The sequence below is a fragment of the Salmo salar genome, chromosome 13, assembly GCF_965601325.2.
Source record: "Salmo salar chromosome 13, fSalSal1, whole genome shotgun sequence".
Classification (NCBI taxonomy): domain Eukaryota; kingdom Metazoa; phylum Chordata; class Actinopteri; order Salmoniformes; family Salmonidae; genus Salmo; species Salmo salar.
In genome coordinates, this window is record NC_138303.1 from 19,242,774 (window position 1) to 19,270,430 (window position 27,657).

General features: G+C 41.4%; 1 protein-coding gene and 4 non-coding genes across 5 annotated transcripts in view; 1 reads left to right on the forward strand and 4 right to left on the reverse strand.

The window, feature by feature from the left end:
- LOC106566564 (NUAK family SNF1-like kinase 1) overlaps positions 1 to 27,657 on the forward strand; it is a 62,905-nt gene that overhangs the window by 17,261 nt on the left and 17,987 nt on the right. The window contains exons 2-4 of the mRNA XM_014134688.3: positions 6,119 to 6,239; positions 6,346 to 6,497; positions 18,329 to 18,394. Coding sequence (XP_013990163.3) covers positions 6,119 to 6,239; positions 6,346 to 6,497; positions 18,329 to 18,394 — 339 coding nt within the window. The remainder of the gene's footprint in view (positions 1 to 6,118; positions 6,240 to 6,345; positions 6,498 to 18,328; positions 18,395 to 27,657) is intronic.
- trnag-gcc (transfer RNA glycine (anticodon GCC)) lies at positions 18,555 to 18,625 on the reverse strand. Its single transcript has one exon. It is a non-coding gene; the product is annotated as a tRNA-Gly (tRNA).
- Positions 23,537 to 23,607, reverse strand: trnag-gcc (transfer RNA glycine (anticodon GCC)). The gene has a single exon. It is a non-coding gene; the product is annotated as a tRNA-Gly (tRNA).
- trnag-gcc (transfer RNA glycine (anticodon GCC)) lies at positions 24,220 to 24,290 on the reverse strand. The gene has a single exon. It is a non-coding gene; the product is annotated as a tRNA-Gly (tRNA).
- On the reverse strand, positions 24,673 to 24,743 carry trnag-gcc (transfer RNA glycine (anticodon GCC)). Its single transcript has one exon. It is a non-coding gene; the product is annotated as a tRNA-Gly (tRNA).

The window sequence follows — 27,657 nt, forward strand, 5'->3', positions numbered from 1 at the left end:
CACATCATATGCACATACATTCATATTGACTCTATACACACGCACAGCCACTCACTTACACTCATCATATAGCCTATGCTGCTGCTACTCTGTTTATCATATATCCTGATCACCACACTCCTATACATATCTACCTTTACAGTGCATTCGGAAAGTATTCAGACCACTGGACTTTTTCCACATTTTGTTACGTTAGTCTTATTCTAAAATGGATTAAATAAAACATTTCCCTCGTCAATCTACACACAATACCCCATAATGACAAAGCGAAAACAGGTTTTCAGAATTGTTGCTAATTTAGAAAAACTGAAATACCTTATTTACATAAGTATTCAGACCCATAGCTATGAGACTCGAAATTGAGCTCAGATGCATCCTGTTTCCGATCATCCTTGAGATGTTTCTACAACTTGATTGGAGTCCACCTGTGGTAAATTCAATTGATTGGACATGATTTGGTAAGGCACACACCTGTCTATATAAGGTCCCACAGTTGATAGTGCATGTCAGAGCAAAAACCAAGCCATGAGGTCAAAGCAATTGTCCGTAGGGCTCCGACAGGATTGTGTCGAGGCACAGATCTGGGGAAGGGTTTCAAAAAATGTCTGCAGCATTGAAGGTCCCCAACAACACAGTGGCCTCCATTCTTAAAGGGAAGATGTTTGGAACCACCAAGACTCTTCCTAGAGCTGGCCGCCTGGCCAAACTGAGCCATCGGGGGAGAAGGGCCATGTTCAGGGAGGTGACCAAGAAGCCGATGGTCACTCTGTCAGAGCTCCAGAGTCCCTCTGTTGAGATGGGAGGACCTTCAAGAAGGACAACCATCTCTGCAGCACTCCACCAATCAGGCCTTTATGGTAGAGTGGCCAGACGGAAGCCACTCCTCAGTAAAATGCACATGACAGCCCGTTTGGAGTTTGCCAAAAGGCACCTAAAGGACTCTCATACTATGAAAAAGAAGATTCTCCGGTCTGATGAAATCAAGATTGAACTCTTTGCCCTGAATGCCAAGCTTCACGTCTGGAGGAAATGCTGTGGGGATGTTTTTCAGCGGCAGTGACCGGGAGACTAGTCAGGATCGAGGCAAAGATGAACGTAGCAAAGTACAGAGAGATGATTGATGAAAACCTGCTCCAGAGCACTCAGGACCTCAGACTGTTTGCGAAGGTTCACCTTCCAACAGGACAACGACCCTAAGCACACAGCCAAGACAACGCAGGAGTGACTTTGGGACAAGTCTCTAAATGTCCTTGAGTGGCCCAGCCAGAGCCCAGACTTGAACCCGATCAAACATATCTGGAGACCTGAAAATAGCTGTGCAGTGACGATCTCCATCCAACCTTAAAGAGCTTGAGAGGCTCTGCAGAGAAGAATGGGAAAAACTCCCCAAATGCATGTGTGCCAAGCTTGTAGCATCATACCCAAGAAGACTCGAGGCTGTAATCGCTGCCAAAGGTGCTTCAACAAATTATTGAGTAAAGGGTCTGAATACTTATGGAAATGTGATATTTCTGTAGTTATTTTTTTGCAAAAATGTCTTAACCTGTTTTTGCTTTGTCATTATGGTATATTCTGTGTATATTCAGGGGAAAAAAACGTTTAAATCAATTTTAGAATAAGTCTGTGACGTAACAAAATGTGGAAAAAGTCTGAATACTTTCTGAATGCACTGTACTTTTTTGTGTTCTTATTTCTTGTGTTTTTGTTCAACCTTATGTTATTGATTACTGCATTGTTGGGTCTAGAGCCTGCAAGAAAGGCATTTCACCATGCTTGTGCATTAACTTGAAACTTGAGGTGTGTAATTCCAGTCCATATAATATACAGTACAGTAACACAGTCCACACTCAAAGATTAGCCTATCAGAGCTTGTTTTGTCAGAGCATAGCTACATCTATGGGCTTTTATGTTTTTCTGTCGTGTGTAATGTGTGGTAGCCTATATCATAGATAACGGCACAATCATTTGAGGTTTTTTGGGCTTTGGCTCAGAAATGTCTTCAATGTGATGCTGATCAAAGCTCTAATCAAATCCAGACATATTTCCATGCTTTATACGCTTTAGAATGACACTTCCGGTTTTGGCAGGAAATCCCGGGTCACCCGGGAGAAAATGGATTTATTCTCGGGATGGAACATTTGTAAAATACCAGGAAAATATTTAACCCAACCACTTACGTTATATCATGGCAGAGATTGTGTATACCAAGTCATTTTGTCTCTTCTATATAGCAGCATGTATACCTCCACAGTCTATTCTATGGGCATGTATGTAAGCCTGTATGTAAGCCTATACTCATGGTTATCATTTCTGTTCTCTCCATAGAAACACGTTAACACTCGCACGTTCACTGTGAGCAGTCAATACATAGGAGTGTGGTGTTGAACCCAGTATCTGAATAAACCTGTTCTTAAGATATCTTGGACTTGTCCTTGCCTGACTATGGAACGCCGTTTGTGTCTTTGCGTGGGAAAAAATATACACGTCAAATAACACTATTTGATGCGTCAACTAAGCTTTTCATTTGACACTTCAAATAACACAATCCTATTATAGAATGATGTGTGTGCAGGCCAAGCTCCACTATTACGATCACTGTCAAAGCTGTACAATACCGAGTTCTTAATAAGGCATTATTTGTTCGACCGAATGTGAAAACGTCTGAGTGAGCATTTGAAATTAGATCAGGATCAAACGAGCAGGATCAAACATGTTTGCAAATATCTTCAATACAGATGTTATCAGCAACTTCTGCGGTACCTAGCTAGCACCAATGCAAACAGCCTGAAAACAATGAACAGTAGGAACTAGTCATTTTCAAAATTCTTAGCAATGATTTAGGAATCCGTGTGAATAAGTATTAGCTAGGTAGCCACTTGTTGTACTTCTATTGAAATAACTAGCTAGCCTGCTACTTAACCCTGTTGCCCAAAACCAACATTATAAGCAGCCAGCTAGCTTCATCTGATTTAACCTGGTCTGGTCAAGCCATAGCATATGTGTTGTGAAGCTAGCCACAATAAGGATTAGCCACAATAGTGGATTTTGCGGTTCGCCTTTAAAATAAAAGTCCCTCTTTGAAAGTGATGCAGAAGGTTACAATTGGTGAAATCATGCCATATTTAGACTTGATAATGTTAAACATGGTTGGAGTGTTGGAATGTGGAGCAATGAAATGGGGTATCAGTCTACTCGGTGACACCCGGAGAACACAACTGTGAAGAGTTTACGGAAATATTAGCGTCGTAGCTCTTATTGCGGGACTTTGACTGTGGGAAATCACCTCCCCAGTCAGCCTATTGTGCGCATTGACATTCATATTGCACTGTACAGCCTTACCCCATTTCATTGATCCCTAATCGTTAGGTATCAGCCTACTCAGTAGCCAAGTGCTTTTTCCCCCAAAGTCCTCGAGTTATCAGGCTCTAAAACATCCACGTTGTACGGTTTTTCCTCTGGAATAGTGTTCAATAGTCATAGTAGGTTGACTGGTACAATAAATGTGGCTCAATTCACAGTGGTTTCCGAGTCCCACAATAAGAGCTACGACGCTAATGTTCTCTGGGTGTCACTGAGTAGACTGATACCCCATGTCATTGATCCACAATCTATAGGTAAGGCTGTACAGTGAAATAAGTATGCCCCCAATGCAATTCTAAAGTCTCTAATACATCCAGTGTGATTTCAACAGATCTTTGTGAAATTAACAAATTGTCTTTTGTTGAATTTATATAACAATATTCCAACCTCGTTTTGCATGATCTGTTCCATTATGGCATGATTCCACTATTTGTATTTTTTTGGAAGACTTTCATTGAGACTTCTATTTTGAAGGCTAAATGCAAAGTCCACTGTTGTGGCTAATCCTTATTTTGGCTAGCTTCACATAGGTGGGTTCGACCACCATTAATCAAATAAGAACAGTCTTATAAATGTATGGTATTTTAGATGATGACACTTAGCTAGGTAGTTAGCTAGCTAGAGTATGTCGTTTTGCTGTTTTTGGGGAAGAACATTGTGTGCATCCATCAGCTTTTTTACGACCAGCACTGTCCAGAGCTTGGGGAACTTTACCAGCATAATAGCATACGTATCGGTGAATCGTGACGTGGAATACGAGTTATTGTGTAATAAATATGTAATAACTACGTAAAAAATTTATGAACGTGTTAAATTATTATGTGACGTACAGTCATATTCGGGTCAAACTTATTTTACACGTCAGATAGTGTTAATAGACGTGTATATTTCTTGACACGCAAAGACCCAAATGGCGTTCCATACCCGACAGACCTGTGGTGGCTGAAACTATACTCTGGCACATGTATCTATCTAGTAATACCTGTTATTCATGGTCCTCCTGGATCAGCCTTTAGTATTTTACACAAACAAGTGATTGAAATGATCCACATATTTTTAGAGGTCATTCAGATACTTGGACTAATAGTTCCATGAACACAGGCAGGCGCTCACAAACGTACATTCACATACACACACACACACATACAATCCCCTACATGATCAGATGAGACGTGGAGTCTGTAGGGAAACTCCGAGGTGTGGTTACATCACTGTTCTCTCTAGTGGGACATTACCCTGCTAGCACGTCCACACAGTTTACAAGACATGGATCTCTGGTGGCTGATCAAGCAAGCATGAGCATCTAAGTCAGGGAGTCCCAGGAGTGTGTGTGGATATGTGTGTGTTTTGTAACTGTGTTGGCCCAGAGAGCGTGTGAATACCATCTTCTGATGTCCCAGAGTTCTTTCCGGCAGCTGAGAATTCTAGAACTGTGACCCAACTGGAAGAACAGTGGTCCTCAGAGAGAGAGAGAGTGCTAGCTTTGAGAACCCTAGTGGTTGCTATTATGCCACAGGGTTGAATAACTCGTACTATCAGGTTGAAGCCTCACACAAAACATTTGCAGGGGTGTGTGTGTGTGCCAGGGGTTTTGGGGGTTGAGTGTGTGTGAGATTAAGTGAACAGTGTGTGAACACTGCAGCCTCTGCCTGCTGTCAGCCTCCACCCCTAAACCCCAAGTATCACCTCTACCCAGGGACTTTACGTTTGTGTGTGTCTGAGTGTTTGGAAACTCGTGAATTGTGTGTTTGTCAGTGTTTGCCTGTCTTCCTTAACGAGGCGATTTAAGTTTGAGAGAGATAAGGAAGAGTGAATGAATTAAGTGTGGCTGGAGTGGTGAGGATTTAACTAGTGAGGAATCTCTTGTTGCTGGGACCAAACCCTGGACAGACAAACAGGGACAAATAAAGCATCACCATGGTTACGCCTGGATCATGGTAAGGCTGGGAATTTCCAGGGACCTCAAGATACGATATTATCACGATACTTCGGTGCCGATACAATATGTATTTCAATTCTCACGATGCTATATGTACTGCGATTTGATACTGTGATTTTATTGCAGTTCGCTGTTTCAAACATATTGCTCACTCACCATGTCTGTTGCAGAGGGACAAGAGAGAGCCATGAGAAAACTAGTTTTGATCAGTCATTGAAATAAGTGCTGAAAACAAATTGGCTCCCTATTTAAAAAGAAGATGGAGAACAAGCTATGAAGTTTTGGTGCATGAGTTTTGGATACTGGAGTTTTGGTGCATGTATAGCCAACTAGCGCAAAAATAATATTGCAATATTGTCAAAATGATACAATATTTTGTCAAAAAGAATATCCCTATTATGTAACTGTATCGATGTTTTTTTTTTTTTTTCACCCATCACTAGCTCACGGTACGTGATTTTTTAGCCTACTCTATAGACCAGATAGAAAACTACTCTATAGACCAGATAGAAGAAAGACTACTCTGTAGACCAGAAGATACTGGACTTAGCTTGTGTTTTCCAGAGGAAAGAGGTTGCCAACGTTACCCAGTGACACTGGGTTCATTGGTTTATGAGCATCATCATATTGACTATGAATGAACTATGTTTGTGCAGATGTGCGTCACCTAGCAACGCCTAGCATTGTATCGTTTGTGTGTGTGTGCCTGTGCCGTTAACATTCTTAAGCGTGTGTCTGTGTGGTGTGTTTGTAGCTCGGAGGTGTATGTAACCGTAATGAAGTCTAACGCTGTGTGTGTCTGGTGTTGTGTGTTCTCAGGTGGCCATCAAGTCGATTCGTAAGGAGAGCATCACTGATGATCTGGACAGAATTCATATCCAGAGAGAGATAGAAATCACCTCCGCCCTCAAACACCCTTACATCATACGCTTCCACGAGGGTGAGAATACACACACACACACACACACACACACACTGAAAGGAAGACACACATACATACACACACACAATGTAACCTTTCTCTGTGCTCTCCCTGTCCTGTGTAGTGTTTGAGAGTCGTGATAAGATAGTGATAGTGATGGAGTACGCCAGCAGAGGGGAGTTGTATGACTACGTCCATGAGAGGAGGAGACTGGTGGAGACAGAGACCAGAGACATCTTCAGACAAATCACCTCCGCCGTGCACTACTGCCACACGGTAAACACGCATGCTGCACAGGCTCACACACAAATGCATGACAAAACTCACGGTTCGGATAATTTTTTGGGATCAGCAAAAAAAAACAGAAATATAACTTTCCTTTCCATTTATTACTTAAAGAACACTTAAAGCATGGAACTTTTCAATGTTTAATAAAATCTTAAAATGAAATATTCAATACTCAATTGTTAAATTAAAGTGCTATATATATATTTTTTTTTTTTGATTTCACCTTTATTTAACCAGGTAGACAAGTTGAGAACAAGTTCTCATTTACAATTGCGACCTGGCCAAGATAAAGCAAAGCAGTTCGACAACATACAACAACATAGAGTTACACATGGAGTAAAAACAAACCTACAGTCAATAATACAGTAGTAAAATAAGTCTATATACAATGTGAGCAAATGTGGTGAGATAAGGGAGGTAAAGGCAAAAAGGCCATGGTGGCAAAGTAAATACAATATAGCAAGTAAAACACTGGAATGGTACATTTGTAGTAGAAGAAAGTGCAAAGTAGAAATAATGGGGTGCAAAGGAGCTAAATAAATACAGTAGGGGAAGAGGTAGTAGTTTGGCCTAAATTATAGATGGGCTATGTACAGGTGCAGTGATCTGGGAGCTGCTCTGATAGCTGGTGCTTAAAGCTAGTGAGGGAGATAAGTGTTTCCAGTTTCAGAGATTTTTGTAGTTCGTTCCAGTCATTGGCAGCAGAGAACTGGAAGGAGAGACGACCAAAGGAGGAGTTGGCTTTGGGGGTGACCAGAGAGATATACCTGCTGGAGCGTGTGCTACAGGTGGGTGCTGCTATGGTGACCAGCGAGCTGAGATAAGGGGGGACTTTACTTAGCAGGGTCTTGTAGATGACCTGGAGCCAGTGGGATTGGCGATGAGTATGAAGCGAGGGCCAGCCAACGAGAGCGTACAGGTCGCAGTGGTGGGTAGTATATGGGGCTTTGGTGACAAAACGGATGGCACTGTGATAGACTGCATCCAGTTTATTGAGTAGGGTATTGGAGGCTATTTTGTAAATGACAATATGAGGCATAATACCTTTTTCCTTTGAACAATAGTGAATGAAAAAATAGCCTGTGTCCATATCATCAAAACCAAGTTAAAAAAGAAAGAAAGCAAAGCAGACCTGAGCTTATAACTTCACATTTTTCTAAAAGATGAGGATGTCTACATTGTCTGGGGAGAGGGGAGACCTCTGCAGTCACTATGTCCCCTGCTGTGGAGGACACCCTCTCGCTAGGAATTGAAGTGCCAGGCACAGCCAGGTAGAATCTTGCCATCTTGGCAATGTGAGGGTATTTACACGCTTTTCCACCATGCCAGTGGATCACCATGCCAGTGGATCACCATCCACTGGAATACCGCTTGCTGTCTTGTAGGATGCCACCTCCTCTTTGATGGTGTTGGCAAATGTCTTGCCTGTGTCCTTGCTCGCAAAGGTCTCCCCGAAAAGCTCCTTCATGGCCAAATTAGTTTGTGAAGGAGTCTACTCCTGTCGGCTCTATGGCTTGACCCTGCAGAAAAAAATTACTTGATCTATTAAACTGTTAGGTTCTAATTTTTCACAGTAAATAACTCACGGACACTAGAGAAGCTTAGCCAAGTTTAATTCTTCCCAAAGGGTCGTTACAGCTGTAATTCAGACAAAGACATGTTTCCACTACTACAAGTATATATACTCTACTTTAGGCACTCCTCCTTCTCTCCAATCCTTAAATCTTATGGTTCGACAGGAAGGGGGTTATAGGATAATAAACCCTTATTACTTCCTTCAGGGGATCTGACCTGACCTCCTGACCTCAACCCCTCCTTCGCCTAATCCACAGATGTCCACCCGTATCACCTATCGCACTCCCGTGACTCCCTGCTGTCCACTGAGCACATTCCACAGCCACTCTGTCTTTTTACAGAGAACCATTAACTTCTGTCATAAAAACCAGTCTCTTCCTTTATATACTATGCTTATGCGTATAACAATGTTCAAAGTTTACCCAGAATCCAACAACACTAATTCTTTATTTTCAGATTTCATAGAACTATAATTGTCACGAACATTTAATAAAAGCCATTATTATTCCAAATAAAAAATGGATGATTCTAATAGCAATAGCATAGACTGATTAGACTGCACTATATTTATTATTGAAGTAATTCACTCTTTTATTTTAATTTTTTACCTCTTCAGTGGCCACAATCTTAGTGGTGAGATCACTGTATGACCTCCGGTGTAGGGCAGGGTCTAGGTGAGACAGGGACGTGAACCTTGGATCCAGTGCAGTAGAACTAGGAAGGTAGTCCTGTACATTAGGGGGGTATCTGGGGTTCAGGTCCTCTCTAATGGCAGCCTTGACATCTCTAGTGATGGTTCTGTCTTCCTCACTTGGTGCCATGGATTGTAGAATCCTTGTTTTTAGAGGTAGGATCGTGGGCACAGATGGTGCAGTTTGTTTTCAGTAGGGTTGTAACCGTTTTTGAGGAGTTTGAGCACCTGGAGGACCTCCTCTGCCACTTTCACATCATCATCATCAGACAAGGTGACGATGTCTTTATGTTTTTTCAGGGTCTTGTCTGTCAGTGCAGAGGATACAGCTGCCTGCTGCTCAAGATAGCTCTCCAACATGTTATAAGTGGAGGTCCATGTTGTTGTGACATTGTGTATGAGCTTGTGGGTCAGTAGCTGTAGCATTTCTTGCTTGGTCTTAAGCACATGAGCGGCTTCCTGAGGCAGTCCATCTGGTTCACTGAGATTCCCCTTGTGGATGTGAAATTGATCACATGTGCAAAGCAAGCTATCTGTGGCCCCAGTCCAGCTTCTATCACTGCATTTACTTGGTTCTTGGCATTATCTGTGGTGATTGGGATATTGCTATTGGGCCTCTCTAGCTTCCACTCTGCTGCTCCCAGCAGTACCTGCGCCAGATTTGTGCCTGTGTGACTCTCATAGAGGGGACGTGTCTGTAGCACTGGACTTCACATCTCCCACTCCTCCGTGGTGTAGTGAACAGTCACAGTCACGTAGCTTTCCATTACCCTGGAGGTCCACTCCTCTGTGGTGTAGTGAGCAGTCAGTCACATAGCTTTCCATTACCCTGGAGGTCCACTCCTCTGTGGTGTAGTGAACAGTCACAGTCACGTAGCTTTCTGTTACCCTGGAGGTCCACTCCTCTGTGGTGTAGTGAGCAGTCAGTCACGTAGCTTTCCATTACCCTGGAGGTCCACTCCTCTGTGGTGTAGTGAGCAGTCAGTCACGTAGCTTTCCATTACCTTGGAGGTCCACTCCTCTGTGGTGTAGTGAACAGTCACAGTCACGTAGCTTTCCATTACCCTGGAGTAGAGGTCGACCTATTATGATTTTTCAACGCCGGTACCGATTATTGGAGGACCCAAAAAAAAAGCCGATACCGATTAATCGGCCAATGTTTGTTTTTTTACATGTATTTATTTATTTGTAATAATGACAATTACAACAATACTGAATGAACACTTATTTTAACTTAATATAATGCATCAATAAAATCAATTTAGCCTCAAATAAATAATGAAACATGTTCAATTTGGTTTAAATAATGCAAAAACAAAGTGTTGGAGAAGAAAGTAAAAGTCCAATATGTGCCATGTAAGAAGGCTAACGTTTAAGTTCCTTGCTCAGAACATGAGAACATATGAAAGCTGGTGATTCCTTTTAACATGAGTCTTCAATATTCCCAGGTAAGATGTTTTAGGTTGTAGTTATTATAGGAATTATAGGACTATTTCTCTCTATACGATTTGTATTTCATATTCCTTTGACTATTGGATGTTCTTATAGGCACTTTAGTATTGCCAGTGTAACAGTATAGCTTCCGTCCCTCTCCTCACTCCTACCTGGGCTCAAACCAGGAACACATCGACAACAGCCACCCTCGAAGCAGTGTTACCCATGTAGAGCAAGGGAAACAACTACTCCAAGTCTCAGAGCGAGTGACATTTGAAAAGCTATTAGCGCGCACCCGGCTAACTAGCTAGCCATTTCACATCGGTTACACCAGCCTAATCTTGGGAGTTGACAGGCTTGAAGTCATAAACAGCGCAATGCATTGCGAAGGGCTGTTTGAATGAATGCTTACGAGCCTGCTGCTGCCTACCATCGCTCAGTCAGACTGCTCTATCAAATCATAGACTTAATTATAACATAATAACACACAGAAATACGAGCCTTAGGTCATTAATATGGTCGAATCCGGAAACTATCATCTCGAAAACAAAACGTTATTCCTGTTACATTGCACAACCTTCAATGTTATGTCATAATTACGTAAAATTCTGGCAAATTAGTTCGCAACGAGACAGGCGGCCCAAACTGTTGCATATACCCTGACTCTGCGTGCAATGAACGCAAGAGAAGTGACACAATTTCACCTGGTTAATATTGCCTGCTAACCTGGATTTCTTTTAGCTAAATATGCAGGTTTAAAAATATATACTTCTGTGTATTGATTTTAAGAAAGGCATTGATGTTTATGGATAGGTACAGTCGTGCAACGATTGTGCTTTTTTCGCAAATGCGCTTTTGTTAAATCATCCCCCGTTTGGCAAAGTCAGCTGTCTTTGTTAGGAAGAAATAGTCTTCACAGTTCGCAACGAGCCAGGCGGCCCAAACTGCTGCATATACCTGACTCTGTTCGCAAGAGAAGTGACACATTTTCCCTAGTTAAAAGAAATTCATGTTAGCAGGCAATATTAACTAAATATGCAGGTTTAAAAATATATACTTGTGTATTGATTTTAAGAAAGGCATTGATGTTTATGGTTGGAGCAACGTGTACCTAAGCGATTATATGCAACGCAGGACAGGCTAGATAAACTAGTAATATCATCAACCATGTGTAGTTAACTAGTGATTATGATTGATTGATTGTTTTTTATAAGATAAGTTTAATGCTAGCTAGCAACTTACCGTGGCTTCTTACTGCATTCGCGTAACAGGCAGGCTCCTCGTGGAGTGCAATGTAAAGCAGGTGGTTAGAGCGTTGGACTAGTTAACCGTAAGGTTGCAAGATTGAATCCCCGAGCTGACAAGGTAAAAATCTGTCGTTCTGCCCCTGAACAAGGCAGTTAACCCACCGTTCCTAGGCCGTCATTTTAAATAAGAACGTGTTCTTAACTGACTTGCCTAGTTAAATAAAGGTGTAAAAAAAAATTTTTTTTTTAAATAAATAAAGGTGTAAATAAAATATATATATATATTAATCGGCCGTTCCGATTAACCAGTCGACCTCTAGAATATAACCTCGTTATTTTTATTTTATTGTGTTACTTTGTATTTTTTACTGTATTTTATTTAGTAAATATTTTCTTAACTCCATTTCTTGGGGCTTGTAAGTAAGCATTTCACGGTAAAGTCTACACCTGCTGTATTCGACATTTGATTTAATTTGCGTAAGAAAGCGTTCTACGATCTCGTAGGCTGAGCCCTACCTTGTTGGTTCATCGTGGATGAGCTTGTGGTCTGGTAAGCCCAGAAGATACTGTTTAGCTTCCTGCTGCCTATTCATAGGATCTGACCTTGTAAATCCTGACAGTTTTCCGTAGCTTGGATAAGCTTGCACAACACGGTCAATGTTCAGTGCCTTGTTGATTTGCCAGATCTAGGTTGTGCCCAAAACATGGGATCCAATTGTAATCTAAGAATGCCTTGCAGTGATTGGACGCGTTTTCTGTGAGTAGCAAGTCCCAGTCCTCCTTCAGTGTCTTGTCCAGTGCTTCTCTTAGGCTCTCTGCTGTGTGGTCGCTGTTCAGCCCAAGCACCATGATTGATTGCATGTCCCAGGTATCTGAAACAACAAACTGAACAGTCACAACCATGTATCCATTCATTGCTCTGCTGGTCCAGAGATCAGTGGTGCATGAGTAGCAGTGGATGTCTTCAAATTGAGCCTTTATGATTCCCTGGTATCTCTGTAGAGCTTTGGTATCTCTGTATTCATGAACGAGTTCCGGTAGTACATATAGTATTTGTGGTTCAGCTTCCTCACGAGTTGTTTAAATTCCCACTTCTCTGGCACTGGCACGTGGTCCACACAGCTTTTTGTCCTCTCTTGAATGTGGTTCATAATGCTTCAGGTTATCAAACAGCTTTGGGAGGGTCGGGGTGGGCTGGGTTTGTATTCATGTAGGCCTGCATTGATTCTGAAAGGAAAGAGGGAAAAAAAAACAGGTCTTCATTTTCTCTTCTATTGTCTCCCAGACACACACACACACACACACACACACACACACACACACTTGCTTTCTCCCTTTTATCTCAATCTCTGTCACACTGACACACACTCTTACTTGCTCCTCTTTTTTTCTCAATTCAATTCAAGGGCTTTATTGGCATGGGAAACATATGTTAACATTGCCAAAGCAAGTGAAGTAGATAATAAATGAACAGTAAACATTACACTCACAGAAGTTCCAAAAGAATAAAGACATTTCAAATGTCATATGTCTATATACAGTGTTGTAACCATGTGCAAGTACAAAAGGGAAAATAAATAAGCATAAATATGAGTTGTATTTACAATGGTGTTTGTTCTTCACTGGTTGGCCTTTTGTTGTGGCAACAGGTCACAAATCTTGCTGCTCTCTCTCTGTGACTCACTCACTCCCTCGCACACCCCATTCCCTTCCTTAATTTCTCCCTTTTCTCTCTCTGTCACACACAGACTCTGAAACACACACCTCTCACTCTCTCAAACTCACAAAATAGTTGTGTAAAAAGGCTCTTACACACACACACTTCTATTAAACTCACTCAACCTACCCAAATAAATCTTCTATTGCACGGGTGTCTTTACCTACAGATTATAAAGGGATAGGCACTCAGTGTAAACTAAGTTAGAAGCCTAGTTGCAATGCATTTCGTTTCCGGCGCTGCTGTTCACGGAGAACGCCCAGCCACTCAAAGTCAGGAGAGAAGCGGTAGTTTGCAAGCACAGGCTAGTCCTGGCAAATAAACTTAATTAAGCCTAGCATACATTAACTCTCACACTAGCTAGCTACCTCCATCCCAGCTAGAGCTGCAAGCTAACTTTTACAGACAACGTCAGCTCTAGCTGTAGTTTGTATAATAGTAAACAGTAGTAGCTAACGTTACTGTAGCCGTCCTTACGTTAGCTAGCTAATGTTGACGTTACAGTAGCCGCCCTAACGTTAACTAACTAGCTAACGTTAGCTAGCATATACCATTTGCTATAATAAGTACAAAAACATAGATAACGTTACAAATCTCCTTTCTCTTCAGTACAGTAGCCAGTTCAGGGTGTGTTGTCTGCATGTGCTTCATTAAATTGATTGCGAGGTACACGTTTCCCGTATTTTCTGCAGATTGGGCGTTCATCATCAAATACTTGTCTGTCTGAATGAAAACTGAATGTCTGTTGCAGAGGGACAAGAGAGAGCCATGATAAAACTAGTTTTCATCAATCATGGAAATAAAAGTGCTGAAATCAAATTGGCTCCCTATTTAAAAATAAGATGGAGAACTATCTATGAAGGAAAAATACAGGAGTTTTGGTGCAGGTACTTAATCGACGTCCACGTCTTCGGCACCAGGGGAACAGTGGCATGGTTAACTGCCATGCTCAGGGGCAAAAGGACAGATTTTTACCTTGTCAGCTCGGGGATTCGATCCAGCAACCTTTCGGTTAGTGGCCTAAAACTCTAACCACTAGGCTACCTGCCGCGTTTGGGTCACATTAGAATATAATTTGTCAATTGACATATCTTGATTAGACTATAATTTAATGACAACAAAGATTATATTAACTCAATCATGATTGGCTTGATGAAGTTACCAATATTAGATGTAGACAGTTTAGGAATACTTTCTTTTCCCCTTTTAATAAGAAATGACCATACTGTATTAAGTTTTTATCTAAATTGGAAATTAAAAGTAAGTATACCAACAAGCTTTACATTAATAAAATGTGTAGAGTAAATTGTCGATTCTATCTGGTAAACGAGGAAATGCCTAATTTCAGTTGTATCGAATGATTCTCAAATAAGTAAATCTGTGCATAGTCTTCTCAAATATAAGGTTTAATTTATACCCAAGATAATTCCCACCAGAGGGCTAAATAGTCGTACATTTCTTTTGGCAGTATCCAGGATTTAACGTTAACACACCGACATCAGCTTTAGTGATCAGTAATATGGTGGCCAATAGTGGTTGCAATTGAGATCAGGTGTGCGGGCGGGTGACCTTAGCGCATATTTATGGTTTAACGAGAGTACACCTCATGTTGAGGCAGTGCTCAATTTTGGTTGCAATTGACCCACTTAGTGTGAAACGGAGCCATAGGCAAACATGGTACTGCTAAGCCACAGGAGGCTGGTGAGGGGAGTACGGCTCCCAATAATGGCTGGAATAGAGTGAATGGAATGGTATTAAAACATTTGTAAACCATGTGTTTGATACCATACCATTAACTCCAGCCAATACAATGAGCTCGTCCTCCCCAGTTAAGGTGACAACAGTCACCTGTGAGCTAATCCCACTAAATCCTAATCACTGCAGTTTCTCTTCTCAGGGTGTGAAATTAAGCAACAGGCAAACATTGCACAGCTAAACCCACAAAATCCTACTCCTAATAGCAGAGGAAAAATGTGTGGGTCAAAGGAGAATTACAGTTGAAGTCGGAAGTTTACATACACTTAGGTTGGAGTCATTAACTTGATTTTTTTCAACCACTCCACAAAGTTCTTGTTAACAAACTATAGTTTTGGCAAGTCGGTTAGGACATCTACTTTGTGCATGTGTAACCGATGTGAAATGGCTAGTTAGTTAGCGGTGGTGCGCGCTAATAGCATTTCAATCAGTGACGTCACCCGCTCTGAGACTTGAAGTAGGGTTTCCCCTTGCGTTGCAAGGGCCGTGGCTTTTGTGGCGCGATGGGTAACGATGCTTCGTGGGTGTCAGTTGTTGATGTGTGCAAGGGTCCCTGGTTCGAGCCCGGGTTGGGGCGAGGAGAGGGACGGAACCTACACTGTTACACATGACACAAGTAATTTTTCCAACAATTGTTTACAGATATATTATTTCACTTATAACTCACTGTATCACAATTCCAGTGGGTCAGAAGTTTGCATACACTAAGTTGACTGTGCCTTTAAACAGCTTGGAAAATTCCAAAAAATGATGTCATGGCCTTAGAAGCTTCTGATAGGCTAATTGACATAATTTGAGTCAATTGCAGGTGTACTGTGGATTTATTTCAAGGTCTACCTTCAAACACAGTGCTTCTTTGCTTGACATCATGGGAAAATCAAAAGAAATCAGCCAAGACCTCAGAAAAAAATGGTAGACCTCCACAAGTCTGGTTCATCCTTGGGAGCAATTCCCAAACGCTTGAAGGTACCACATTCATCTGTACAAACAATAGTACGCAAGTATAAACACCATGGGACCACGAAGCCGTCATACCACTCAGGAGGAGACACCTTCTGTCTCCTAGAGATGAATGTACTTTGGTGCGAAAAGTGCAAATCAATCCCAGAACAACAGCAAAGGACCTTGTGAAGATGCTGGAGGAAACGGGTACAAAAGTATCTATATCCACAGTAAAATGAGTCCTATATCGACATAACCTGAAAGGCCGCTCAGCAAGGAAGAAGCCACTGCTCCAAAACCGCCATTAAAAAAAGCCAGACTACAGTTTGCAACTGCACATGGGGACAAAGATCGTACTTTTTGGAGAAATTTCCTCTGGTCTGATGAAACAAAAATAGAACTGTTTGGCCATAATGACCATTGTTATGTTTGGAGGAAAAAGGGGGAGGCTTGCAAGCTGAAGAACACCATCCCAACCGTGAAGCACGGGGGTGGTAGCATCATGTTGTGGGGGTGCTTTGCTGCAGGAGAGACTGGTGCACTTCACAAAATAGATGGCATCATGAGAGAGAAATTATGTGGCTATATTGAAGCAACATCTCAAGACATCAGTCAGGAAGTTAAAGCTTGGTCGCAAATGGTTATCCAAATGGACTATGACCCCAAGCATACTTCCAAAGTTGTGGCAAAATGGCTTAAGGACAACTAAGTCAAGGTATTGGAGTGGCCATCACAAAGCCTTGACCTCAATCCTATAGAAAATGTGTGGGCAGAACTGAAAAAGCGTGTGCAAGCAAGGAGGCCTACAAACCTGACTCAGTTACACCAGCTCTGTCAGGAGGAATGGGCCAAAATTCACCCAACTTATTGTGGGAAGGCTACCCAAAACGTTTGACCCAAGTTAAACAATTTAAAGGCAATGCTACCAAATACTAATTGAGTGTATGTAAACTTCTCTGTACTATTATTCTGACATTTCACATTCTTAAAATAAAGTAGCCTAAGACAGGGAATTTGTACTAGGATTAAATGTCAGGAATTGTGAAAAACTGAGTTTAAATGTATTTGGCTAAGGTGTATGTAAACTTCCGACTTCAACTGTATGTCTACATTGCTTTTTAAAAGTCACACACTGACACACACTACCAGAAGTATCTATAAACGCTTTCTTATAGATTATAGAATTGTGTCGTGGTAAAAGCTAAATTTCCTAGTTGGTGCAGAAATTTAGGAAATAGGAGACTTAGGAAATAGTGAACGCCTATTGGCAGAGTTTTGGGATAAAACTCTTCAGTGGAATAAACCATATGCATGTCTGCACACCAGAGCTAGCGCATAGCTGATACTGCTTAACACTAGATGGCTAAATTATGTTGGTCATTTTATTTGGAGTTTGCAAAGCATGTTTACCCCCATCTATCCCCCAACCCCAAACCATTACATTAGAATGAAGAACAAAAAACACCCCTCGCTATTTTAGCGTTGGAGCTCGATGCTGCATCCTCTAGTTGTGTCTGACCTCAAATAGTGTTCTAAAATAGACATGAATGTTCCGGAACGCGTGAATTATTTACAATGCTTCTGAGGTATGCAGCTTTAGCAGGAAGTATTTAGGCTTCAGGGGAACAGGAACGTTTTTAAAAGATACGCCACATAAACCTCTCTCTCTCTCCCTATGCATGTCTGTCTCTCTCTCCCCCTCCTTGTTTCTTTATCTTATTCGCTCTCTCACATTCACTCTTCGCCTGAATTGACCTCTGCTGTGCTATTCATATTTTCCTGTAGCAAACTGTTATACCCCCTCTTTCTCTCTCCCTCTCTCTTTAATATCATTATACTACATTAGAGATATCATCTGGCCATGTTGGGTTTGTTATAGAGCTGGATTGTTAATTGTGATAATACAATGAAAGACAGAAGGAGGGATAACTGAACAATAAAAAATAATTAAGGAAAGCTAATTGAAAGACAAACAGAAACAATAACTAAACAAAGCCCTGGCTAGGAATAGACTAACAAACACAGACAAGGTTTACACACACTCAGACTGTATACTGTTGACCATTCACCAGTACTGTATGCTCGTGGATTAATCATTGAATCAAACAATCATATCATGAGAATGATCTTTCAATGTCAATTAGACAATAACATTTTAATCTCTCCTCTCTCAAGCTGTTCTTTTGTTCTCTTCATCTGTTCCCTATTTCTCTTGAATCTGTATGCAGCAACTGTGTTACAAAATGATTGATATCACACACAAAACACAAACACACACTGGACCTCCACTTATGTATTCAGGCCATGTTTGTGTAAATGTCATCTGCTCTCTAGTTCCTAAATTAACACAGCAGTGTCTTCCTAGAAAAACATCAAGGGGGTGAAGAATCTGTGCGTGTGTAAAGATCTGTGTGTAATAGTAGTATTTTACTTGATTGTCTCTTTCCCTCTCCTTCAGAATGGTGTGGTCCATCGAGATCTGAAGCTGGAGAACATTCTACTAGACCAGGACCTGAACGTCAAGGTGAGAACACACAAAGAATGTAAAAAAATTATTGGTTAAAATCGAACCCCCCCCTATTGGTCTGTTGAAAATGTGATTCTACAGATTTTCCGCTTATAGTGCAGACCTTGTGCCTGTCATCCAGTGAGTGTAAAGGGTAGTTATTTTAAAAGGATATGCCTGCATTGGCCGGGAATCGAACCCGGGCCTCCCGCGTGGCAGGCGAGAATTCTACCACTGAACCACCAATGCTGAGCTGCTCTGTTAGTCTACTCCAGGGCTCACAACACAGTGGGGGTGGCATGAAGGACAAGGAGAAGGGAGGAGTGAAGTAGAGTTGAAAATAGGAGAGAAAGACTGGAAGGGGTTTAAGAGACATATAGGACAAAAATGTAGAGAAGTAGTTTGAAAATAGGTTGATATAGCTCATGCACTTAGATTTGTGTTTCTGGGTATTTTCAGGAGTTTAAATTCAAGTGTGTTGCGAGATCCTGCTTTACCCCAAAAGAGACCACACATTGGCCGGGAATCAACCCGGGCCTCCCGAATGGCAGACGAGAAGTTTACCACTGAACCACCAATGCTTTGCTATATAATTCTCTGGGACAGAGTATTTCTCTAACAGTCAGGGTGAAGTGAAACAAATGTTGAATTAGTATTTAACTATTCAGCTCGAAGCACCATTAAAAACAGACGTCGTCTTTTAAGACGTTTTTTGTTGTTGTTGCATGATAGACCAGTTATAGGTAGTACAATGTACTTAGAGTGCCCGTCTCTTAATCATTTGTATTTTTGCATGGTAGACTAGTTTTAGGTAGGTACAATGTGTAGTGTTTTTACATAGCCTAGTACCTAGAGTCTGTTTGCGACAAGGATTTGAAAATAAACTTGAGCGATACCCGAGTGATCTAAAATAATTATTCTAGAGGTTTATCCATAATTAATGAGTTTACAAATGTAATCCATATGAAAGGTTATCAGAAATGATGTAACATGTAGACTACCATGTAAAAATACACTACATGGCCACCATGCGCATTGCCAAGCATCAGCGTAAAGCTCGCCCCCATTGGACTCTGGAGCAGTGGAAACGCATTCTCTGGAGTGATGAATCGCGCATCACCATCTGGCAGTCTGACGGAGCAATCTGGGTTTGGCGGATGCCAGGAGAATGCTACCTGCCCCAATGCATAGTGCCAAATGTAAAGTTTGGTGCAGGAGGATTAATGTTCTAGGGCGCTTTTTCATGGTTTGGGCTTGGCCCCTTAGTTCCAGTGAAGGAAAACCTTTTTTTATTTTTTTTTAATTTATTTTTTTTACCCCTTTTTCTCCCCAATTGGTAGTTCGTCTTGTCCCATCGCTGCAACTCCCGTATGAACTCGGGAGAGGTGAAGGTCGAGAGCCATGCGTCTTCCGAAACACGACCCCACACAGCTTCTTGACACTGCTCGTTTAACCAAAAAGCCAGCCATACCAATGTATCAGAGAAAACACCATACAGATGGCAACCAAAGTCAGTGTGCATGCACCCGGCCACCACAAGGAGTCACTAGAGCGCGATGGGAAAAAACATCCCGGCCGGCCAAAACCTTTCCTAACCTGGACGACGCTGGGCCAATTGTGCGCCGCCTCATGGGTCTCCAGGTTGCGGCCGGCTGCGACACAGCCCGGGATCGAACCCGGATCTGTAGTGATGCCTCTAGCACTGCGATGCAGTGCCTTACCAGGCCCTTTCCTGTTTCAGCATAACAATGCCCCGTGCACAAAGCGAGGTCCATACAGAAATGGTTTGTCAAGATGGGAGTGGAAGAACTTGACTGGCCTGCACAGAGCCCTGATCTCAACTCCATCGAATACCTATGGGATGAATTGGAACACCAAATGCGAGCCAGGCCTAATCGCCCAACATCACTAATACTCTTATGGATGAATGGAAGCAAGTCCCTGCAACAATGTTCCCACATCTAGAGGAATGCCTTCCCAGAAGAGTGGAACCGACAGAGGGTGCCTCGCCTCGAGCGCCGATAAAACATTGCAGATCTAATTTTCTCAATCCGTTTGTTTCGTGCATTACTACATACACCCAGGTAGAACTTTTGGAATACGAAACGCTGGATACTCACCGTCCACCCGACCTTGCCGAATTCCCTGAGACAGCAGAGCAATGGACTAGCTTCTTCTGCGAGGAGCCAAGCTGCTTGGGAGTCCTACCGGAGAGTACATGGCGGGGTCTTAGTGAGATTAAGACGCCAGGCGACCCATCCTCCATTACTGAGCATACTACCCGCCAATGTTCAATCATAAATGAACAAACTTGAGTAAGTCAGAGAGAGGATCTTTTTCCAGAGGGACATCAGATCCTACAACATACTCTGTTTTTCTGAAACTTGGCTTTCCTCTGACATCCAGATTATATACAACCAGGGGTTTTACAGTTTTTTGAGGGGATAGGAAGGGGGCTCTCTGGCAAGAGCAAGGGTGGCGGGCTCTGCTTTATGACCATTATCTCATAGTGCGAAGGGGTAAACATACAAGGAACTTTATGCTCCGCCGACTTTTACCTTCCCGGGAGAGTTTACTGGGATTATTGCTATGGCTGTGTACATCCCGCCCCAAACTGATTCCAAAAAAGCTCTCAAAGATCTTCATTGGACCCTGAACAAACTGGAGACTGAATTCCCTGAGGCAGCGTTCATTGCTGCGGGGGACTTTAACAAAAGTAATTTGAGAACCGTGCTCCCAAATTATTACCAACACATCAACTGTCCAACTTGCGTAAATTCTACTCTTGACCACTGCTACACGCCTTTTCAACACGGGTGTAAGGCCCTCTCCCGTCCTCCTTTCTGAAAATCTGACCATGACTCCATCTTGCTTCTTCCCGCCTACAAATAAAGACTCGAGGGAAGTTCCGGTGATCAGGTCTGTACAGCGTTGGTCTGACCAATCAGAATTCACAATGAATACGCCACCTCAGTCACCGGATTCATACAAAAATGCATAGATGACATGATACCGATAGTATCTTTCAAAACATACCTGAATCAAAAACCGTGAATTAATAGCAGCCTTGTAGGAAAACTGAAAGAGAAAGATGCTGCTTATAAACAGGGATAGGTGACCGGGAACAATAGTTTGGTTAAACAGGACAAATATGACTTACGCAGATCGATCAAGATGGCGAAACAAGAATAGAGCCAAAGTGGAGAAGAAATTCAGCGGGTCGGACACAAGGTGTAGGTGGCATAGGCTCCTGAAGATCACGGATTACAAAAAGAAAGCCAGCCACATCATGCTCACCAACGCCACCCCCCCCCCCCCCCCCCCCCCTCCCCATTTATATAACCATTTCTACCAATATGCGTGCCAGTTATGGTTTCCATATCCACAGTTTTGTGGAACAGTTTCATTTCATGTATAATAACATATTTATATCGCAAAACCAAATCTAAATGAAAATTATACAAACCAAAAAAGGAACTTCTATTGCCAACTATGTAAAAATAGCCTACAAAAAGCCAACAAATAAAAACTGCAGCCTGCAGGTAGAAAATATCCTGATAAAAATAAATATACAATAAATCACATTGGCTATGCATGGCCTGTCTGCAACGAACTTAAAACATTGTATCAACTATTAATTTGGGTCCAGCCCGAAGCTTGCACTTGCAGACTTTCAACATTGTATAAAAATATTTTGCACCCTCCAAAGTATCCTCCGCCATTGAGCTTGGGACAGACACAGCTGTAGGCTATTTGCGCAAGGGATAAGAAGCAGTGCTTGACTTGGGCAGGAGCTCACTGGAGCTGAGTACTGACACCTCAAATTTTCTACTGCTTGAGCTCCTGTTCCTCTTATAGAATACTAGCTCAAAAGTATTGTGGAGATCCTGCACCTAAATATAAACAGTACCAGCACCCAAAATGAGTACTTAATCTATTTCAGTCCAAGTCAAGCACTGATGAGAAGTAATCTGGTAGGCCTATTTTATGACATTTCCACTGGATCAGAGCGAAACATTTTTCCCTTTCATGCTGTGGTTATCGAAAGGGAGAGAGCTGGAAAGATTTTTCAAATACATTGAGGAACTATTGTCATTCTAAATGGATGTAAAAACAGACTTCGCTTTCTCACTGTTTGAGGTGAAGAAAACATTACTTTGAGAAGCTCCAAAGCTCATTAGTGGTGGTGTGTTATTAAGCCAATCAGAAATACTATCAGATCTGCAAGTAGGCACATTTTAGTATGCCTACATTTGCTCGCAGGCCTACTTCTAAGCGTTCGTCCTTACTCAACATTGACAGGAGCGCTCCAAACAAAAGACAATTACTAAATTGAATTGACAAAACTCGTAAATGGAATGAAATAAACCAAAACTTGTTTCTCTCAAGTGTTTTATAGCTTGTGTGCTCTGCAAACAATGTGTCCACTCCGCCAATGAGAACGGAATGTCAAAGCTGTCATCAATGCAAAGGGTGGCTACTTTGAAGAATGTGTATATTTTGATTTGTTGAAAACTTTTTGGGTTACTACATGATTCCATATGTGTTATTTCTTAGTTTTGATGTCTCCACTATTATTAGAAAATTGCAAAAATAAATAGTAAACCTTGAATAAGTAGGTGTGTTCAAACTTTTGACTGGTACTGTATGTATGTATGTATGTATGTGTGTATGTGTGTGTGTGTGTGTGTGTGTGTGTGTGTGTGTGTATATATATATATGTGTGTATGTATGTATACTGCTCAAAAAAAGAAATGTTCATTGTTCATTCAGTATTGGTTTCGGCTTTTTTTGGTCCTCCAATAATCGGTCGACCTCTAGTCTTTGCTCTGCCTCCACCCCAAGGGACATTTATTTATTCATCACTGTATATAGTGCTACTTCTATTATATTGTTTTTATTACAATTGTCATTAGTGAAATAAAATAATCTTGCATGCTGAAGCTCGAAGCCTAAGATTTTCACTGTACCCTTCACTTACACCTGCAACCCTGATATTGGAATTAGATTTTCAAGGAGTAGGTGTCCACATACTTTTGAACATGTAGTGTATGTAAACAAATACATGGTACTTATATATTGGAACATGGTTGGACTGAAAGTTCCAGCATGTACTTATGTAAGTAGATCCCAAAATGCCTTAAAAAAAAAAGGGGACCATGCATTGGCCGGGAATCGAACCCGGGCCTCCCGCGTGGCAGGCGAGAATTCTACCACTGAACCACCAATGCTTTGATAGAGAAATTCTCCCCGAGAGTGATATAACAATCTGGATAAAGTGAAACAGAAGTTGAAACATGAGTTAGTATTTAGCTATCCGTCTCGAAGGACCATTAAATGAGAGGCAGTACAATGTAATAAGAGTGTTGTTACATAGTACTTACAGCCTGTTTGCAACGAGGATATGCAAATAAAGTTATTTGAGATACCTGACTGAAATCTGAGTAAATCCTACAATGCTTTACTTTTTCCACATTTTGTTACGTTACAGCCTCATTCTAAAAAGCATTAAACGTTTTTTTTCCCTTCATCAGTCTACCTGCATGTTGAAGCTCGAAGGCTAAGATTTTCACTGTACCCTACAATCACACCTGCAACTGTGAACATGTGACTAGTAAAAAATCTGAATTAAAATCAGCAAAGGGGGCCCAACTCCATATTAATGCCTATGATTATGGAATGAGATGTTCGACGAGCAGGTCTCCACATTACATTCGGCCATATATTGTATGTAAGCAAATAAATGGTAGTTATTTATATATTGGAACATGGTTGGACTGAAATTTTCAGCACTTATTTCTGTGAGTAGAACCTAAAATACTTTTTTTTTTAAAAGACATGCATGCATTGGCCGGGAATCGAACCCGGGCCTCCCGCGTGGCAGGCGAGAATTCTACCACTGAACCACCAATGCTTTAATAGATCAATACTCTTTCCCCAATAGCCATATAAGAGGAAAACAGAAAGGGGACGAAGGGTCAAGTTGGAGGGGGGAGCAGATGGGAGATGGCATTTGTGAAAAATGTAAAGTAGTTGTTTTGAAAGGTAGTATTAGGATTTATGTCTGATTGTGGACATCAGCCTGTTTACGACCTGGATTTGAAAATAAACTTATTTGAGATATCGGAGGGATCTAAAAATAATGATTCTAGAGCTATAGCCATAATTAACTTTAGTTTTAAATGTAATCCATATGATCATTTATCAGGAAGCATGTAACATGTAGCTGCTATGTAAATAGTTACATGTACTTATTATTTCTATGAGAAATCTTACAACACTTCAAAAAGTGTCCTTGCATTGGCCGGGAATCGAACCCGGGCCTCCCGCGTGGCAGGCGAGAATTCTACCACTGAACCACCAATGCTTTGGTGATGCAACTTTCTAGACTTCTGACTTTGAATGGAGCATGTCTTTGGCTCTATCGGAGTGGTTTGTGTTTGTTTATTATTTATTTCACTTGCTATGGCAATGTAACCACGTTTCCCATGTCAATAAAGCTATGAATTGAATTGAAAGAGAGGGAGGAGGAAGAAATGTAGACTGGATGATCGGAACAGAGTTAGTCAGACACTGAATTCCACTTCCCAATACCTCTTTCTGAACCATTGAGGATGAGGGAGAAAATGCAGTTGCAAGGCATATAGTAATAATGGTTCATCCTTCCTAATCCTTCCTGTTAATATACATTAATTATGTAAACAAGCATACATGACTGTTCCATGCGCAAAACCCCCTCACAGACATTGTCATCTGCTCTTAACATAGCATAGTTAATTGCCTGCTGATCGGACATAAACAGCAGATGGGCTTCCCATTGTATTCAAACTGTTTGGGTAGGTTTTATACTCCAAGAACATTCACACCTGGCCTAATGGGTAACCAGTTGACTGGACTCCACAGAGATATGGAAGTTGACAAAAGTCTGAACACAGTTGCAATGTTTTTTTTTATTATTGCAACTGGGGTAAACAATATGTAGCCTACAGTAAAGTGTTTCCTATATTCCTATATTATATCGATATCAAATGGAAAAATGCAGCTGATATGGACTTTGCATATCGGTGCCCATCACTACAGATTAATGTTTGAGACAAATACTTATTGGTCATTGATTTGACTTTGTATGCTGCACCAGAGTTTTCATTGTTCGTTTTAGCTGTCAAGCTGGAAAACGCAATAAAATAACTCTGTGTTGACTGAAAGCCAAAGCTGGGAAATGTGCTGCATTGTGAAGCCATGCGCTAAGAACCAGCCTAAAGACATGGTGTAAATTCCTATAACCCAGCCCTGAAGTCTTTCCATTCCTTTTATGGCCGGTACTCCCCTTATATGGTTGCACGACGCGAGGGAATACACGGAATCTGCAAATCTGGGAAAGCAGAGGGTTTTAATAAAAGTCACACACACCGTCTAAGAGTTAAAGAAAACAGACTACGTACTTTTCTCTCCGCAGCTTCCATACTTCTTCACCACAGTGGGTATTATTCAGACCAATGCGGGAAATGCCATTCTGTATGGTATGCATGAGATAGATAAGGGAGGAAGTTGCCCTTAGACACTGATTCAAGGCCAGTTTAGCATATTCTCCTCTAATGGTTGAAGCTGGAATCATTAATAGGTGAAATTGCCACGTCTGTTTTGGATATTACAACAAAGAAGTTACTGGAAACAGTTGCATGCGCAATAGGACAGCAGAATATGCACTGCACATTTTGTTCCTACACTGTAGAACGCTCCTTTCCTCATATTTTTATTTTACCTTTATTTAACTAGGCAAGTCAGTTAAGAACAAATTCTTATTTCCAATGATGGCCTACTAATAGCAATTACAATAGTGCTACAGTGGCAGGATAATAGCTAAGGAATAACAGTGTAAAAACATAGGCTACAAATTGGGCTATAAGATTAGATGTACTTTATTGTCCATTACCTTACAGACTAGAGGTCGACCGATTAATCGTAATGGCTGATTAATTAGGACCGATTTCAAGTTTTCATAGCAATCGGAAATCGGTATTTTTGGACGGCAATTTAATTTTTTTGCTTTTTTTTTTACACCTTTGTTTAACTAGGCAAGTCAGTTAAGAACACGTTCTTATTTTAAATGACGGCCTAGGAACGGTGGGCTAACTGCCTTGTTCAGGGGCAGAACGACAGATTTTTACCTTGTCAGCTCGGGGATTCAATCTTGCAACCTTACGGTTAACAAGTCCAACGCTCTAACCACCTGCTTTACATTGCACTCCACGAGGAGCCTGCCTGTTACGCGAATGCAGTAAGAAGCCACGGTAAGTTGCTAGCTAGCATTAAACTTATCTTATAAAAAACAATCAATCAATCATAATCACTAGTTAACTACACATAGTTGATTCCACCGTGCTTCTTTCACATGCTTTGCTTGCTGTTTGGGGTTTTAGGCTGGGTTTCTGTACAGCACTTTGAGAATATCAGCTGATGTACGAAGGGCTATATAAAAATAAATTTGATTTGATTTGAGTTGATGATATTACTAGTTTATCTAGCCTGTCCTGCGTTGCATATAATCGCTTAGGTACACGTTGCTCCAACCATAAACATCAATGCCTTTCTTAAAATCAATACACAAGTATATATTTTTAAACCTGCATATTTAGTTAATATTGCCTGCTAACATGAATTTCTTTTAACTAGGGAAAATGTGTCACTTCTCCTGCAAACAGAGTCAGGGTATATGCAGCAGTTTGGGCCGCCTGGCTCGTTGCGAACTGTGAAGACTATTTCTTCTTAACAAAGACAGATGACTTCGCCAAACACCCTACTACATAAATCACCACCCCGAACCACATAAACGAAATACCCTCTGCCACGTCCTGACCAAACTACAATAACAAATAACCCTTATACTGGTCAGGACGTGACAGCATATTTAGCTAAAAGAAATCCAGGTTAGCAGGCAATATTAACCAGGTGAAATTGTGTCACTTCTCTTGCGTTCATTGCACGCAGAGTCAGGGTATATGCAACAGTTTGGGCCACCTGTCTCGTTGCGAACTAATTTGCCAGAATTTTACGTAATTATGACATAGCATTGAAGGTTGTGCAATGTAACAGGAATATTTAGACTTATGGATGCCACCCGTTAGATAAAATACAGAACGGTTCTGTATTTCACTGACAGGAAAAACGTTTTGTTTTCGAGATGATAGTTTCCGGATTCGACCATATTAATGACTTAAGGCTCGTATTTCTGTGTGTTATTATGTTATAATTAAGTCTATGATTTGATAGAGCAGTCTGAC